This window comes from Oncorhynchus tshawytscha, unplaced genomic scaffold (genome assembly GCF_018296145.1).
Source record: "Oncorhynchus tshawytscha isolate Ot180627B unplaced genomic scaffold, Otsh_v2.0 Un_contig_16746_pilon_pilon, whole genome shotgun sequence".
Lineage (NCBI taxonomy): Eukaryota > Metazoa > Chordata > Actinopteri > Salmoniformes > Salmonidae > Oncorhynchus > Oncorhynchus tshawytscha.
In genome coordinates, this window is record NW_024608030.1 from 22,727 (window position 1) to 39,075 (window position 16,349).

Below are 16,349 nucleotides of genomic sequence, written 5' to 3' on the forward strand. Positions count from 1 at the left end.
ACTGTACTGGTTTGTGTTTGCTGTAGTTGGTGTCCTCCATCTTGTATTTCAGATCATCCCTACTGTACTGGTTTGTGTTTGCTGTAGTTGGTGTCCTCCATCTTGTATTTCAGATCATCCCTACTGTACTGGTTTGTGTTTGCTGTAGTTGGTGTCCTCCATCTTGTCATCCTTTGACCAATCAAATCAGATCACCTGGCAACCATTACGTCTTTATTCCCTTCATTTGAGGAAGACGACTGATTAAATATTTTATTATTAAATATTTTTTAAATATTTTATTGAATTTTGAAACTTTTAAAAATATATTTTTAATTTTTTATTCAACCTTGTTTTAACAAAGGTTTCTTATTTACAATGACGGCCTCACCCGGCCAAACCCAGACAATGCCGGGCCAATTGTGCACCAACCTATTGGACTCCCAATGTGATTCAGCCTCGATTTCGAACCAGGGACTGTAATGTCACCTCTTGCACTGTGATGCAGTGCCTTAGCCAGCTGCGCCACTTTGGAGCCCAGCTACAGTAGAATTGGTGTATGACTTAATTTTATGGATAGGAGTGGTACAAAGGTTCTTGTGCGTTGATCGGCACACCGAAGAGGGCGTTAAATGATACGTCATAAGATAATGAGGTCATTAACGATACGTCAATAGATAAAGACGACATTAACGATACATCATTAGATAAAGACGTCATTAACGATACGTCATTAGATAAAGACGACCACTTCTAAAAGACTAATTTCACACCATAACCTGCTGAATTTGAAATATAACTTTTCTTTAATTTTTGACTTTGGCACAAATTCAAATGTGTCACTGACTCGCCCCTTTGGATGTATGTTTCAGCACTGTCTCAATGAAGAGTTAAGGCATTCGATTAGCCACGTGCGACATTTATGCGCAGTTACAAACCTGCTAGAGTTAGCGACAGGCGGAAGTGCGTTATCCATCGTCTTAGTATGGATGAAGCCTGAGCTGGAATGTGAAGCTAACTGAAACTGGCTCGTTTTAGAAAACCCTCAATAGATCTCGCTTCAGTCGTAGTTTCACCCCTCTGGTTGGAGGATTCCAGATTTCCTGTTTAATCCCTCCTGATTCCCGGAATATTTCAACAGCGATTTCTGGAAAAAGTGTGGATTTGGGGGAAAGTGAGCAGGATGTTTGAACCCTATTCCCATGTTACTCTCTCCCTCCTCTCCTGCAGGTGCTAGACATTAAGAAGAAGCTGAAGCAGTCCAAAAGGTTCTGGTCCAACCTGCCAGATGAGATCTGTATTAAAGACAAGTTGACCGAGTCAGATGAAGAGCAGTGTTGGAACAGTCACGCCAAGGCCAGGTGAGAGGTGTTCAGATCACACACCTGTAGAAGTACACTAACTAGTCCTACAACTAGTCTGATGAGGTATGAACAGTGTTGGAACAGTCACGCCAAGGCCAGGTGAGAGGTGTTCAGATCACGCACCTGTAGAACTACACTAACTAGTCCCACAACTAATCTGATGAGGTCTGAACAGTGCTGGAACAGTCACGCCAAGGCCAGGTGAGAGGTGTTCAGATCACGCACCTGTAGAACTACAATAACTAGTCCTACGACTAGTCTGATGATGTCTGAACAGTATTGGAACAGTCACGCCAAGGACAGGTGAGAGGTGTTCAGATCATGCACCTGTTGAACTACACTAACTAATCCTACAACTAGTCTGATGATGTCTGAACGGTGCTGGAACAGTCACGCCAAGGCCAGGTGAGAGGTGTTCAGATCATGCACCTGTTGAACTACACTAACTAATACTACAACTAGTCTGATGATGTCTGAACGGTGCTGGAACAGTCACGCCAAGGCCAGGTGAGAGGTGTTCAGATCTCGCACCTGTAGAAATACACAAGCTAGTCCTACAACTAGTCTGATGAGGTCTGAACAGTGTTGGAGACCCTCAGCTCATCCACCTGTAGAACTACAATAACTAGTCCTACAACTAGTCTGATGAGGTCTGAACAGTGCTGGAGACCCTCAGCTGATCCAGAACTATGGTACTATGGTCCTTGGTACAGGACAAGAGAGAACCAGTACTACAGCCAAGGCCAGATAAGGCAGACGTACTGTTTACCTGTCAATCTCTGACACTTTATGGATATGGTGAGATGTTCTCATCTATTACAGTACACTGACGTGTTTATAACTGCTTGGAATGAAAGCCAGAACCACCCTATCTCTCAACCCCCCCCCCCCCCCCCATCCCCCTCCCAGCTAGTCGAGGCATTTTTGGCCTCACACATCACAGTCCCTGGTCACCACATCACAGTCCCTGGTCACCACAGCACAGTTCCTGGTCACAACAGCACAGTCCCTGGTCACCACAGTACAGTCCCTGGTCACCACAGTCACAGTCCCTGGTCACCACAATACAGTCCCTGGTCACCACATCACAGTCCCTGGTCACCACAGTCACAGTCCCTGGTCACCACATCACAGTCCCTGGTCACCACATCACAGTCCCTGGTCACCACATCAACAGTCCCTGGTCACCACATCACAGTCCCTGGTCACCACATCACAGTCCCTGGTCACCACAGCACAGTCCCTGGTCACCACATCACAGTCCCTGGTCACAGCACACATCACAGTCCCTGCACAGTCACCACAGCGCAGTCCCTGGTCACCACAGCACAGTCCCTGGTCACCAGCAGCACAGTCCCTGGTCACCACATCACAGTCCCTGGTCACCACATCACAACTGGTCCCTACATGGACATCTGTCCGCATTTCTCAATACTGAGCCAGACAGAGAGTCCCTGGTCAGACAGTGACAGTCCCTGGTCACCACATCACAGTCCCTGGTCACCATAGCACATTCCCTGGTGAGCACATTCCCTGGTCACCACAGCACAGTCCCTGGTCACCACAGCACAGTCCCTGGTCACCACAGCACAGTCACTGGTCACCACAGCACAGTCCCTGGTCACCACATCACAGTCCCTGGTCACCACAGCACAGTCCCTGGTCACCACAGTGACAGCACAGTCCCTGGTCACCACAGCACAGTCCCTGGTCACCAGTGCACAGTCACTGGTCACCACATCACAGTCCCTGTCAGTCACAGTGAGTCACCACATCACAGTCCCTGGTCACCACATCACAGTCACTGGTCACCACAGTCACAGTCCCTGGTCACCACATCACAGTCACTGGTCACCACATCACAGTCCCTGGTCACCACATCACAGTCCCTGGTCACCACATCAGTCAGTCTGTCTGTCTGTCACCTGTCACAGTCCCTGGTCTGTCTGTCAGTCTGGTCTGTCAGTCTGTCTGTCTGTCTGTCTGTCAGAACACAGTCCCTGGTCACCACATCACAGTCCCTGCAGTCACCACAGGACAGTCCCTGGTCAGACATCACAGTAGAACTGGTCAGGACATCACAGTCCCTGGTCACCACAGACAGTCCCTGGTCACCACATCACAGTCCCTGGTCAGGAAGAGAGGACCCTGGTCAGAACTCACAGTCCCTGGTCATCAGCACAGTCCCTGGTCACCCAGCACAGAACTGGTAGAGGACATGATCACAGTCCCTGGTCAGAACTGCACAGGACTGGATCAGGGACAGACAGTCCCTGGTCAGAACAGTACAGGACTGGTCACCACAGACAGACCCAGCAGAACTGTACAGGACTGCCGCATCAGGGAGAGAGGACCCAGAGACAGAACTGTAGAGGACTGGATCAGACACAGAGAGAGAGACCCAGTAGAACTGAGAGACAGGACTGGATCAGGGAGGAGAGGACCCAGCAGAACTGTAGAGGACTGGATCAGGAAGAGAGGACCCAGCAGAACTGTAGAGGACTGGATCAGGAGAGAGAGGACCCAGTAGAACTGTAGAGGAGAGAGACAGATCAGGATCAGAGAGAGGACCCAGCAGAACTGAGAGGAGACAGATCAGGGAGAGAGGACCCAGCAGAACTGTAGAGGACTGGATCAGGGAGAGAGGACAGAGCAGAACTGTAGAGGACTGGATCAGGGAGGGAGGACCCAGCAGAACTGTAGAGACAGACAGATCAGGAGGAGGACCCAGCAGAACAGACAGAGGACTGGACAGGACAGAGGACCCAGCAGAACTGTAGAGGACTGGATCAGGAGAGAGGACCCAGCAGAACTGTAGAGGACTCAGATCAGGGTCAGAGAGGACCCAGTAGAACTGTAGAGGACTGGATCAGGGAGAGAGTCTGACCCAGCAGAACTGTAGACTGGACTGGATCAGGGAGAGAGGACCCAGCAGAACTGTAGAGGACTGGATCAGGGAGGAGGACCCAGCAGAACTGTAGAGGACTGGATCAGGGAGGGAGGACCCAGTAGAACTGTAGAGGACTGGATCAGGAGAGAGGACCCAGCAGAACTGTAGAGGACTGGATTAGGGAGAGAGGACCCAGTAGAACTGTAGAGGACTGGATCAGGGAGAGAGGACCCAGAACTGTAGAGGACTGATAGAGGACTGGATCAGGGAGAGAGGACCCAGTAGAACTGTAGAGGACTGGATCAGGGAGGAGGACCCAGCAGAACTGTAGAGGACTGGATCAGGGAGAGAGGACCCAGTAGAACTGTAGAGGACTGGATCAGGGAGAGAGGACCCAGCAGAACTGTAGAGGACTGGATCAGGGAGAGAGGACCCAGCAGAACTGTAGAGGACTGGATCAGGGAGAGAGGACCCAGCAGAACTGTAGAGGACTGGATCATGGAGAGAGGACCCAGCAGAACTGTAGAGGACTGGATCAGGAGAGAGGACCCAGTAGAACTGTAGAGGACTGGATCAGGACCCAGGAAGAGAGGGACCCAGCAGAACTGTAGAGGACTGGATCAGGGAGAGAGGACCCAGCAGAACTGTAGAGGACTGGATCAGGGAGAGAGGACCCAGCAGAACTGTAGAGGTCAGGGAGAGGGACCAGCAGAACAGGACTGCAGAGAACCCTCTTCAGGACCACTGACAGCTGCTCTGTGAGGTGATGGAGAGAACCTCTTCAGGACCACTGACAGCTGCTCTCTGAGTGAGCTGCTCTCTGAGTGAGTGATGAGAGAACCTCCAGGAACTGACAGACTGCTCAGGGAGAACCTCTTCAGACCAACCTCTCTGAGTGATGGAGAACCTCTTCAGGACCACTGACAGCTGCTCTCTGAGTGATGGAGAACCTCTTCAGGACCACTGACAGCTGCTCTCTGAGTGATGGAGAACCTCTTCAGGACCACTGACAGCTGCTCTCTGAGTGATGGAGAACCTCTTCAGGACCACTGACAGCTGCTCTCTGAGTGATGGAGAACCTCTTCAGGACCACTGACAGCTGCTCTCTGAGTGATGGAGAACCTCTTCAGGACCACTGACAGCTGCTCTCTGAGTGATGGAGAACCTCTTCAGGACCACTGACAGCTGCTTCAGGACCACTGACAGCTGCTCTCTGAGTGATGGAGAACCTCTTCAGGACCACTGACAGCTGCTCTCTGAGTGACTTCAGGACCACTGACAGCTGCTCTCTGAGTGATGGAGAACCTCTTCAGGACCACTGACAGCTGCTCTCTGAGTGATGGAGAACCTCTTCAGGACCACTGACAGCTGCTCTCTGAGTGATGGAGAACCTCTTCAGGACCACTGACAGCTGCTCTCTGAGTGATGGAGAACCTCTTCAGGACCACTGACAGCTGCTCTCTGAGTGATGGAGAACCTCTTCAGGACCACTGACAGCTGCTCTCTGAGTGATGGAGAACCTCTTCAGGACCACTGACAGCTGCTCTCTGAGTGATGGAGAACCTCTTCAGGACCACTGACAGCTGCTCTCTGAGTGATGGAGAACCTCTTCAGGACCACTGACAGCTGCTCTCTGAGTGATGGAGAACCTCTTCAGGACCACTGACAGCTGCTCTCTGAGTGATGGAGAACCTCTTCAGGACCACTGACAGCTGCTCTCTGAGTGATGGAGAACCTCTTCAGGACCACCGACAGCTGCTCTCTGAGTGATGGAGAACCTCTTCAGGACCACTGACAGCTGCTCTCTGAGTGATGGAGAACCTCTTCAGGACCACTGACAGCTGCTCTCTGAGTGATGGAGAACCTCTTCAGGACCACTGACAGCTGCTCTCTGAGTGATGGAGAACCTCTTCAGGACCACTGACAGCTGCTCTCTGAATGCTGGAGAATGCTCCACACGATCCAGATGATTGAATCATTTCCTGCCAAATGAAATGTGCTTGTCTTTTAACATGTCTTCCTCAGAGATGTTTCTTCCTCAGAGATGTTTCTTAACTGGCGTTGTTGTAATCCTCCCAGGTATTTTCCTGAGGTGGTAAAGGACGGCCTCACCAACCAGCTGAACAACCCAGAGGTGGCGGTGGACATCACTAGACCGGACACTCTGATTCGCCAACAGATCATGACACTCAGAGTGATGACCAACAAGCTGAGAAACGCCTACAACGGCAACGACATCTTCTTTCAGGACTCCAGTAAGTCAGCCGCCTTGTGTTCCAAACGGTACCCTGTTCTCTCTGTAGTGCACTACCTTGAACAGGGCCCATAGGGAATAGGGCTCTATTCTCTCTGTAGTGCACTACCTTGAACAGGGACCACAGGGAATAGGGCTCTATTCTCTCTGCTGTGCTCTACCAGGGCCCATAGGGAATAGGGCTCTATTCTCTCTATAGTGCTCTACCTTGACACACTGTCTATATATCACACTGTCTAAATCAGTCTATATACGTCACTGTCTATATAACACACTGTCTAAATCAGTCTATATAACACACTGTCTATATAACACACTGTCTAAATCAGTCTATATGACACACTGTCTAAATCAGTCTATATAACACACTGTCTATATCAGTCTATATAACACACTGTCTATATCAGTCTATATCACACTGTCTAAATAACACACTGTCTATATCAGTCTAAATAACACACTGTCTATATCAGTCTATATAACACACTGTCTATATCAGTCTATATCACACTGTCTATATCAGTCTATATGACACACTGTCTATATAACACACTGTCTATATCAGTCTATATGACACACTGTCTAAATAACACACTGTCTATATCAGTCTATATAACACACTGTCTATATAACACACTGTCTATATAACACACTGTCTATATAACACACTGTCTATATAACACACTGTCTATATCATTCTATATATCACACTGTCTATATAACACACTGTCTAAATCAGTCTATATGACACACTGTCTAAATCAGTCTATATAACACACTGTCTATATCAGTCTATATAACACACTGTCTATATCAGTCTATATAACACACTGTCTATATCAGTCTATATAACACACTGTCTATATAACACACTGTCTATATCAGTCTATATAACACACTGTCTAAATAACACACTGTCTATATAACACACTGTCTATATAACACACTGTCTATATAACACACTGTCTATATAACACACTGTCTATATCAGTCTACATAACACACTGTCTATATAACACACTGTCTATATAACACACTGTCTATATAACACACTGTCTATATCAGTCTATATAACACACTGTCTATATAACACACTGTCTATATAACACACTGTCTAAATCAGTCTATATGACACACTGTCTAAATCAGTCTATATAACACACTGTCTATATCAGTCTATATAACACACGGTCTATATCAGTCTATATAACACACTGTCTAAATCAGTCTATATAACCACACTGTCTAAATCAGTCTATATGACACACTGTCTAAATCAGTCTATATAACACACTGTCTAAATCAGTCTATATATCACACTGTCTATATAACACACTGTCTAAATCAGTCTATATAACACACTGTCTAAATCAGTCTATATAACACACTGTCTAAATCAGTCTATATAACACACTGTCTAAATCAGTCTATATATTACACAATGTCTAAATTACTATATTTAACACAATGTCAATATAACACACTGTCTAAATCAGTCTATATAACACACTGTCTAAATCAGTCTATATATAGACACTGTCTAAATCAGTCTATATAACACACTGTCTAAATCAGTCTATATGACACACTGTCTAAATCAGTCTATATACAGTGCCTTGCGAAAGTATTCGGCCCCCTTGAACTTTGCGACCTTTTGCCACATTTCAGTCTTCAAACATAAAGATATAAAACTGTATTTGTTTGTGAAGAATCAACAACAAGTGGGACACAATCATGAAGTGGAACGACATTTATTGGATATTTCAAACTTTTTTAACAAATCAAAAACTGAAAAATTGGGCGTGCAAAATTATTCAGCCCCCTTAAGTTAATACTTTGTAGCCCCACCTTTTGCTGCGATTACAGCTGTAAGTCGCTTGGGGTATGTCTCTATCAGTTTTGCACATCGAGAGACTGAAATTTTTTTCCCATTCCTCCTTGCAAAACAGCTCGAGCTCAGTGAGGTTGGATGGAGAGCATTTGTGAACAGCAGTTTTCAGTTCTTTCCACAGATTCTCGATTGGATTCAGGTCTGGACTTTGACTTGTCCATTCTAACACCTGGATATGTTTATTTTTGAACCATTCCATTGTAGATTTTGCTTTATGTTTTGGATCATTGTCTTGTTGGAAGACAAATCTCCGTCCCAGTCTCAGGTCTTTTGCAGACTCCATCAGGTTTTCTTCCAGAATGGTCCTGTATTTGGCTCCATCCATCTTCCCATCAATTTTAACCATCTTCCCTGTCCCTGCTGAAGAAAAGCAGGCCCAAACCATGATGCTGCCACCACCATGTTTGACAGTGGGGATGGTGTGTTCAGGGTGATGAGCTGTGTTGCTTTTACGCCAAACATAACGTTTTGCATTGTTGCCAAAAAGTTCAATTTTGGTTTCATCTGACCAGAGCACCTTCTTCCACATGTTTGGTGTGTCTCCCAGGTGGCTTGTGGCAAACTTTAAACAACACTTTTTATGGATATCTTTAAGAAATGGCTTTCTTCTTGCCACTCTTCCATAAAGGCCAGATTTGTGCAATATACGACTGATTGTTGTCCTATGGACAGAGTCTCCCACCTCAGCTGTAGATCTCTGCAGTTCATCCAGAGTGATCATGGGCCTCTTGGCTGCATCTCTGATCAGTCTTCTCCTTGTATGAGCTGAAAGTTTAGAGGGACGGCCAGGTCTTGGTAGATTTGCAGTGGTCTGATACTCCTTCCATTTCAATATTATCGCTTGCACAGTGCTCCTTGGGATGTTCAAAGCTTGGGAAATCTTTTTGTATCCAAATCCGGCTTTAAACTTCTTCACAACAGTATCTCGGACCTGCCTGGTGTGTTCCTTGTTCTTCATGATGCTCTCTGCGCTTTTAACAAACCTCTGAGACTATCACAGTGCAGGTGCATTTATACGGAGACTTGACTACACACAGGTGGATTGTATTTATCATCATTAGTCATTTAGGTCAACATTGGATCATTCAGAGATCCTCGCTGAACTTCTGGAGAGAGTTTGCTGCACTGAAAGTAAAGGGGCTGAATAATTTTGCACGCCCAATTTTTCAGTTTTTGATTTGTTAAAAAAGTTTGAAATATCCAATAAATGTCATTCCACTTCATGATTGTGTCCCACTTGTTGTTGATTCTTCACAAAAAAATACAGTTTTATATCTTTATGTTTGAAGCCTGAAATGTGGCAAAAGGTCGCAAAGTTCAAGGGGGCCGAATACTTTCGCAAGGCACTGTAACACACTGTCTATATAACACACTGTCTATATCAGTCTATATAACACACTGTCTAAATCAGTCTATATGACACACTGTATATATAACACACTGTCTAAATCAGTCTATATAACACACTTTCTAAATCAGTCTATATGACACACTGTCTATATGACACACTGTCTAAATCAGTCTATATAACACACTGTCTATATCAGTCTATATAACCACACTGTCTATATAACACACTGTCTAAATCAGTCTATATAACACACTGTCTAAATCAGTCTATATAACACACTGTCTATATAACACACTGTCTAAATAAGTCTATATAACACACTGTCTAAATCAGTCTATATAACACACTGTCTATATAACACACTGTCTAAATCAGTCTATATAACACACTGTCTATATAACACACTGTCTATATGACACACTGTCTAAATCAGTCTATATAACACACTGTCTAAATCAGTCTATATAACACACAGTCTAAATCAGTCTATATAACACACAGTCTAAATCAGTCTATATGACACACTGTCTATATAACACACTGTCTAAATCAGTCTATATAACACACTGTCTAAATCAGTCTATATAACACACTGTCTAAATCAGTCTATATAACCACACTGTCTATATAACACACTGTCTAAATCAGTCTATATAACACACTGTCTATATAACACACTGTCTAAATCAGTCGATATAACACACTGTCTAAATCAGTCTATATAACACACTGTCTAAATCAGTCTATATAACACACTGTCTAAATCAGTCTATATGACACACTGTCTTAATCAGTCTATATAACCACACTGTCTATATAACACACTGTCTAAATCAGTCTATATAACACACTGTCTAAATCAGTCTATATAACCACACTGTCTATATAACACACTGTCTAAATCAGTCTATATAACCACACTGTCTATATAACACACTGTCAAAATCAGTCTATATAACACACTGTCTAAATCAGTCTATATAACACACTGTCTATATAACACACTGTCTAAATAAGTCTATATAACACACTGTCTAAATCAGTCTATATAACACACAGTCTATATAACACACTGTCTAAATCAGTCTATATAACACACTGTCTATATAACACACTGTCTAAATCAGTCTATATAACACACTGTCTAAATCTGGGACTGAGCCCTGTGGTGAGTCTCTGGCTCCCTAGTGAAATCTAGCCCTGTGATGAGTCTCTGGCTCCCTAGTGAAATCTAGCCCTGTGACGAGTCTCTGGCTCTCTAGTAAAATCTAGCCCTGTGATGAGTCTCTGGCTCCATAGTGAAATCTAGCCCTGTGGTGAGTCTCTGGCTCCTTACTGAAATCTAGCCCTGTGATGAATCCCTGGCTCCTAGTGAAATCTAGCCCTGTGGTGAGTCTCTGGCTCCCTAGTGAAATCTAGCCCTTGGTGAGTCTCTGGCTCCTTACTGAAATCTAGCCCTGTGATGAATCCCTGGCTCCCTAGTGAAATCTAGCCCTGTGATGAGTCTCTGGCTCCTAGTGAAATCTAGCCCTGTGATTAGTCTCTGGCTCCCTAGTGAAATCTAGCCCTGTGATGAGTCTCTGGCTCCCTAGTGAAATCTAGCCCTGTGATGAATCTCTGGATCCCTAGTGAAATCTAGCCCTGTGGTGAGTCTCTGGCTCCCTAGTGAAATCTAGCCCTGTGATGAGTCTCTGGCTCCCTAGTGAAATCTAGCCCTGTGATGAATCTCTGGCTCCCTAGTGAAATCAGAGGAGAGGGGCTGATGGTAGAGAGGAGGCTGAGATCAGTGTGACAGAGGAGAGAGCTGATGGTGGAGAGGAGGCTGAGATCAGTGTGACAGAGGAGAGGGCTGATGATAGAGAGGAGTGGGGCTGATGGTAGAGAGGAGAGGGGCTGATGGTAGAGAGGAGGCTGAGATCAGTGTGACAGAGGAGAGGGGCTGATGGTGGAGAGGAATGGGGCTGATGGTAGAGAGGAGAGGAGAGGGGCTGATGTTTGAGAGGAGTGGGCCTGATGGTAGAGAGGAGAGGAGAGGGGCTGATGGTAGAGAGGAGTGGGGCTGATGGTAGAGAGGAGTGGTCCTGATGGTAGAGAGCAGAGGGTCTGATGGTAGAAAGGAGAGGGGCTGATGGTAGAGAGGCATGGTCCTGATGTTAGAGAGGAGAGGGGCTGATGGTAGAGAGGAGAGGTCCTGATGGTAGAGAGGAGAGGGGCTGATGGTAGAGAGGAGAGGGGCTGATGGTTGAGAGGAGAGGGGCTGATGGTAGAGAGGAGAGGGGCTGATGGTAGAGAGGTGAGTGGCTGATGGTAGAGAGGAGAGGGGCTGATGGTAGAGAGGATCTGGGGCTGATGTTAGAGAGGAGAGGGGCTGATGGTAGAGAGGAGAGGGGCTGATGGTAGAGAGGAGAGGGCTGATGGTAGAGAGGAGGCTGAGATCAGTGTGACAGAGGAGAGGGGCTGATGGTGGAGAGGAGAGGGGCTGATGGTAGAGATCTCTGTCGAGAGGTGTGGTCCTGATAGTAGAGATGAGAGGGGCTGATGGTAGAGAGGAGAGGGGCTGATGGTAGAGAGAGGGCTGATGGTAGAGAGGAGAGGGGCTGATGGTAGAGAGGAGAGGGGCTGATGGTAGAGAGGAGAGGTCCTGATGGTAGAGAGGAGAGGGGCTGATGGTAGAGAGGAGAGGGGCTGATGGTAGAGAGGAGAGGGGCTGATGGTAGAGAGGAGAGGGGCTGATGGTAGAGAGGTGAGTGGCTGATGGTAGAGAGGAGAGGGGCTGATGGTAGAGAGGAGTGGGGCTGATGGTAGAGAGGAGAGGGGCTGATGGTAGAGAGGAGTGGGGCTGATGGTAGAGAGGAGAGGAGAGGGGCTGATGGTTGAGAGGAGTGGGCCTGATGGTAGAGAGGAGAGGAGAGGGGCTGATGGTAGAGAGGAGTGGTCCTGATGGTAGAGAGCAGAGGGGCTGATGGTAGAGGGGCTGATGGTAGAGAGGCATGGTCCTGATGGTAGAGAGGAGAGGGGCTGATGGTGGTGAGTGGCTGATGGTAGAGAGGAGAGGGGCTGATGGTAGAGAGGAGAGGGGCTGATGGTAGAGAGGAGTGGGGCTGATGGTAGAGAGGAGAGGGGCTGATGGTAGAGAGGAGAGGGGCTGATGGTAGAGAGGTGAGTGGCTGATGGTAGAGAGGAGAGGGGCTGATGGTAGAGAGGAGAGGGGCTGATGGTAGAGAGGAGTGGGGCTGATGGTAGAGAGGAGAGGAGAGGGGCTGATGGAGAGAGGAGAGGGCCTGATGGTAGAGAGGAGAGGAGAGGGGCTGATGTTAGAGAGGAGAGGGGCTAATGGTAGAGAGGAGAGGGGCTGATGGTAGAGAGGAGAGGGGCTGATGGTAGAGAGGAGAGGGGCTGATGGTAGAGAGGAGAGGAGAGGGGCTGATGGTAGAGAGGAGAGGGGCTGATGGTAGAGAGGAGAGGGGCTGATGGGAGAGGGGCTGATGGTAGGAGGAGAGGTGCTGATGGTAGAGAGGAGAGGGGGTGATGGTAGAGAGGAGAAGGGCTGATGGTAGAGAGGAGAGGGGCTGATGGTAGAGAGGAGTGGTCCTGATGGTAGAGAGGAGAGGGGCTGATGGTAGAGAGGAGTGGTCCTGATGGTAGAGAGGAGAGGGGCTGATGGTAGAGAGGAGAGGGGCTGATGGTCGAGAGGAGAAGGGCTGATGGTAGAGAGGAGAGGGGCTGATGGTAGAGAGGAGAGGAGAGGGGCTGATGGTAGAGAGGAGAGGGGCTGATGGTAGAGAGGAGAGGGGTTGATGGTAGAGAGGAGAGGAGAGTGGCTGATGGTAGAGAGGAGAGGGGCTGATGGTAGAGAGGAGAGGGGCTGATGGTAGAGTGGAGTGGTCCTGATGGTAGAGAGGTGAGGGGCTGATGGTAGAGAGAGAGGAGAGGGGCTGATGGTAGAGAGGAGAGGGGCTGATGGTAGAGAGGAGAGGGGCTGATGGTAGAGTGGAGTGGTCCTGATGGTAGAGAGGTGAGGGGCTGATGGTAGAGAGGAGAGGGGCTGATGGTAGAGAGTAGAGGGGCTGATGGTAGAGAGGAGAGGAGAGGGGCTGATGGTAGAGAGGAGAGGAGAGGGGCTGATGGTAGAGAGGAGAGGGGCTGATGGTAGAGAGGAGTGGTCCTGATGGTAGAGAGGAGAAGGGCTGATGGTAGAGAGGAGAATCTTGACTGCCCCTCGGGAGACTGTTGGACGTGACCTGGATCCTCCAGCCTCTGTTAAAGACCGTTGTCCAGCACCAAGAACAACATGTACTTGGTTTTTTAAATAAATCTATTATTTATAAACCCGCTTACCCCTTCAATGTAGGAGGATACGTATGCAAATAAAATATGTGGTCAGAATAATCAGATCAGATTGTGATGTCATACTGGGGTGAAAAACTAAAAAAAAATTTAAAAACTCAATTCCACCTGAACAGGCTGAAATGCAAATAATATATATATATTTTTTTTATCTTACACGAAAAGGACATTATGATAATTGAACACTTTTCAGTGTTATTTCAACCTCGTAGTATGGAAATATCACGTTTCTGTCTGCATTGCCTCATTACAACCAAAAAGCATTTATTTATTTTAATTTTTTTGTGATATATTGCCAATTTTGACTTTACCTTCCTGTGGAGATCGCTCAGCTCTGCCTCCAGGACAATAAACATCCACCTGCAAAGTGAGACAGACATCATTAGGGGTTTTGAATAACACTGGCTGGGACAACAAGGATATGGCCCAGAAAACTTTCATGGCAGACGGTCAACTATCTGTTCTTTGAGTCTGTTTGGAACCTCACTTATCGTGTGTGTGTGTGTGTGTGTGTGTGTGTGTGTGTGTGTGTGTGTGTGTGTGTGTGTGTGTGTGTGTGTGTGTGTGTGTGTGTGTGTGTGTCTGTGTGTGTGTGTGTGTGTCTGTCTGTCTGTCTGTCTGTCTGTCTGTCTGTCTGTCTGTCTGTCTGTCTGTCTGTCTGTCTGTCTGTCTGTCTGTCTGTCTGTCTGTCTGTCTCCCTCTCCTCTCTCCAGGTGACGAGGGCAGCGGCAGCAGCAGTGGCTGTACAGAGGGATGTACCACAGAGTTTGTGTTTGTGGGTCCAGAGGCCCCCGTGGTGGGAGCAGACAGGAGTGATGAGCGAGCTTCTGCTGCATCAGGCAGCACCCCACATCCCTCCAGACCCTCTCCCCTGCTACTGACCCTCTCTCTCACAGCCCTGTCCTGGTCCAGGAGATAATACCAGCTGGCCCGAGAGGACACCAGGACATTACCCCTGCTACTGACCCTCTCTCTCACAGCCCTGTCCTGGTCCAGGAGATAATACCAGCTGGCCCGAGAGGACACCAGGACATTACCCCTGCTACTGACCCTCTCTCTCACAGCCCTGTCCTGGTCCAGGAGATAATACCAGCTGGCCCGAGAGGACACCAGGACATTACCCCTGCTACTGACCCTCTCTCTCACAGCCCTGTCCTGGTCCAGGAGATAATACCAGCTGGCCCGAGAGGACACCAGGACATTACTGCTACTCTGACTCTGGCACCAATCAGACAGCCAGCCAGCCGGTCGTCATACTAACTGTTAGTGTTCTCTAAACGGAACCAGAACAGGACAACCCTTTTGGATCCCCACCATGAAGAGATATGGTGACAGTAGTATACTGTAGTAGACTGAGGAGTGTTGTGAGTGCTGCATCCTGCTTTGTCCCCAAAGATCTCTCTGTTCTAATCTGCTCTGTTCTAATCTATCTGTTCTGCTCTATTCTAATCTGTTCTGCTCTATTCTAATCTGTTCTGCTCTATTCTAATCTGTTCTGCTCTATTCTAATCTGTTCTGCTCTATTCTAATCTGTTCTGCTCTATTCTAATCTGTTCTGCTCTATTCTAATCTGTTCTGCTCTATTCTAATCTGTTCTGCTCTATTCTATCTGTTCTGCTCTATTCTATCTGTTCTGCTCTATTCTAATCTGTTCTGCTCTATTCTAATCTGTTCTAATCTGTTCTGCTCTATTCTAATCTGTTCTGCTCTATTCTAATCTGTTCTGCTCTATTCTAATCTGTTCTGCTCTATTCTATCTGTTCTGCTCTATTCTAATCTGTTCTGCTCTATTCTATCTGTTCTGCTCTATTCTATCTGTTCTGCTCTATTCTAATCTGTTCTGCTCTATTCTAATCTGTTCTAATCTGTTCTGCTCTATTCTAATCTGTTCTGCTCTATTCTAATCTGTTCTGCTCTATTCTAATCTGTTCTGCTCTATTCTATCTGTTCTGCTCTATTCTAATCTGTTCTGCTCTATTCTATCTGTTCTGCTCTATTCTAATCTGTTCTGCTCTATTCTAATCTGTTCTAATCTGTTCTGCTCTATTCTATCTGTTCTGCTCTATTCTATCTGTTCTGCTCTATTCTAATCTGTTCTACTCTATTCTATCTGTTCTGCTCTATTCTAATCTGTTCTGCTCTATTCTAATCTGTTCTAATCTGTTCTGCTCTATTCTAATCTGTTCTGCTCTATTCTAATCTGTTCTGCTCTATTCTAATCTGTTCTGCTCTATTCTATCTGTTCTGCTCTATTCTAATCTGTTCTGCTCTAT

The 16,349-nt window shown here is 46.8% G+C and overlaps 1 protein-coding gene across 1 annotated transcript; it reads left to right on the plus strand.

Annotated features, from left to right (window-relative positions):
• The first annotated feature begins 1,190 nt into the window (after positions 1–1,190).
• LOC121843228 (glypican-6-like) lies at positions 1,191–15,547 on the plus strand. The gene is made up of 3 exons (XM_042312801.1): positions 1,191–1,340; positions 6,313–6,488; positions 14,790–15,547. Exons 2-3 carry the CDS (start codon positions 6,416–6,418, stop codon positions 14,993–14,995), a joined length of 279 nt encoding a protein of 92 aa, XP_042168735.1. The 5' UTR covers positions 1,191–1,340; positions 6,313–6,415; the 3' UTR covers positions 14,996–15,547.
• Positions 15,548–16,349: the final 802 nt, after the last annotated feature.

Excerpts from the sequence above, each read along its gene's own strand:
- LOC121843228 (XM_042312801.1), top strand. The coding sequence starts at position 6,416 with ATGACACTCAGAGTGATGACCAACAAGCTGAGAAACGCCTACAACGGC. Across the intron at positions 6,489-14,789 it reads CATCTTCTTTCAGGACTCCA|GTGACGAGGGCAGCGGCAGC; the intron begins GTAAGTCAGCCG and ends TCCTCTCTCCAG.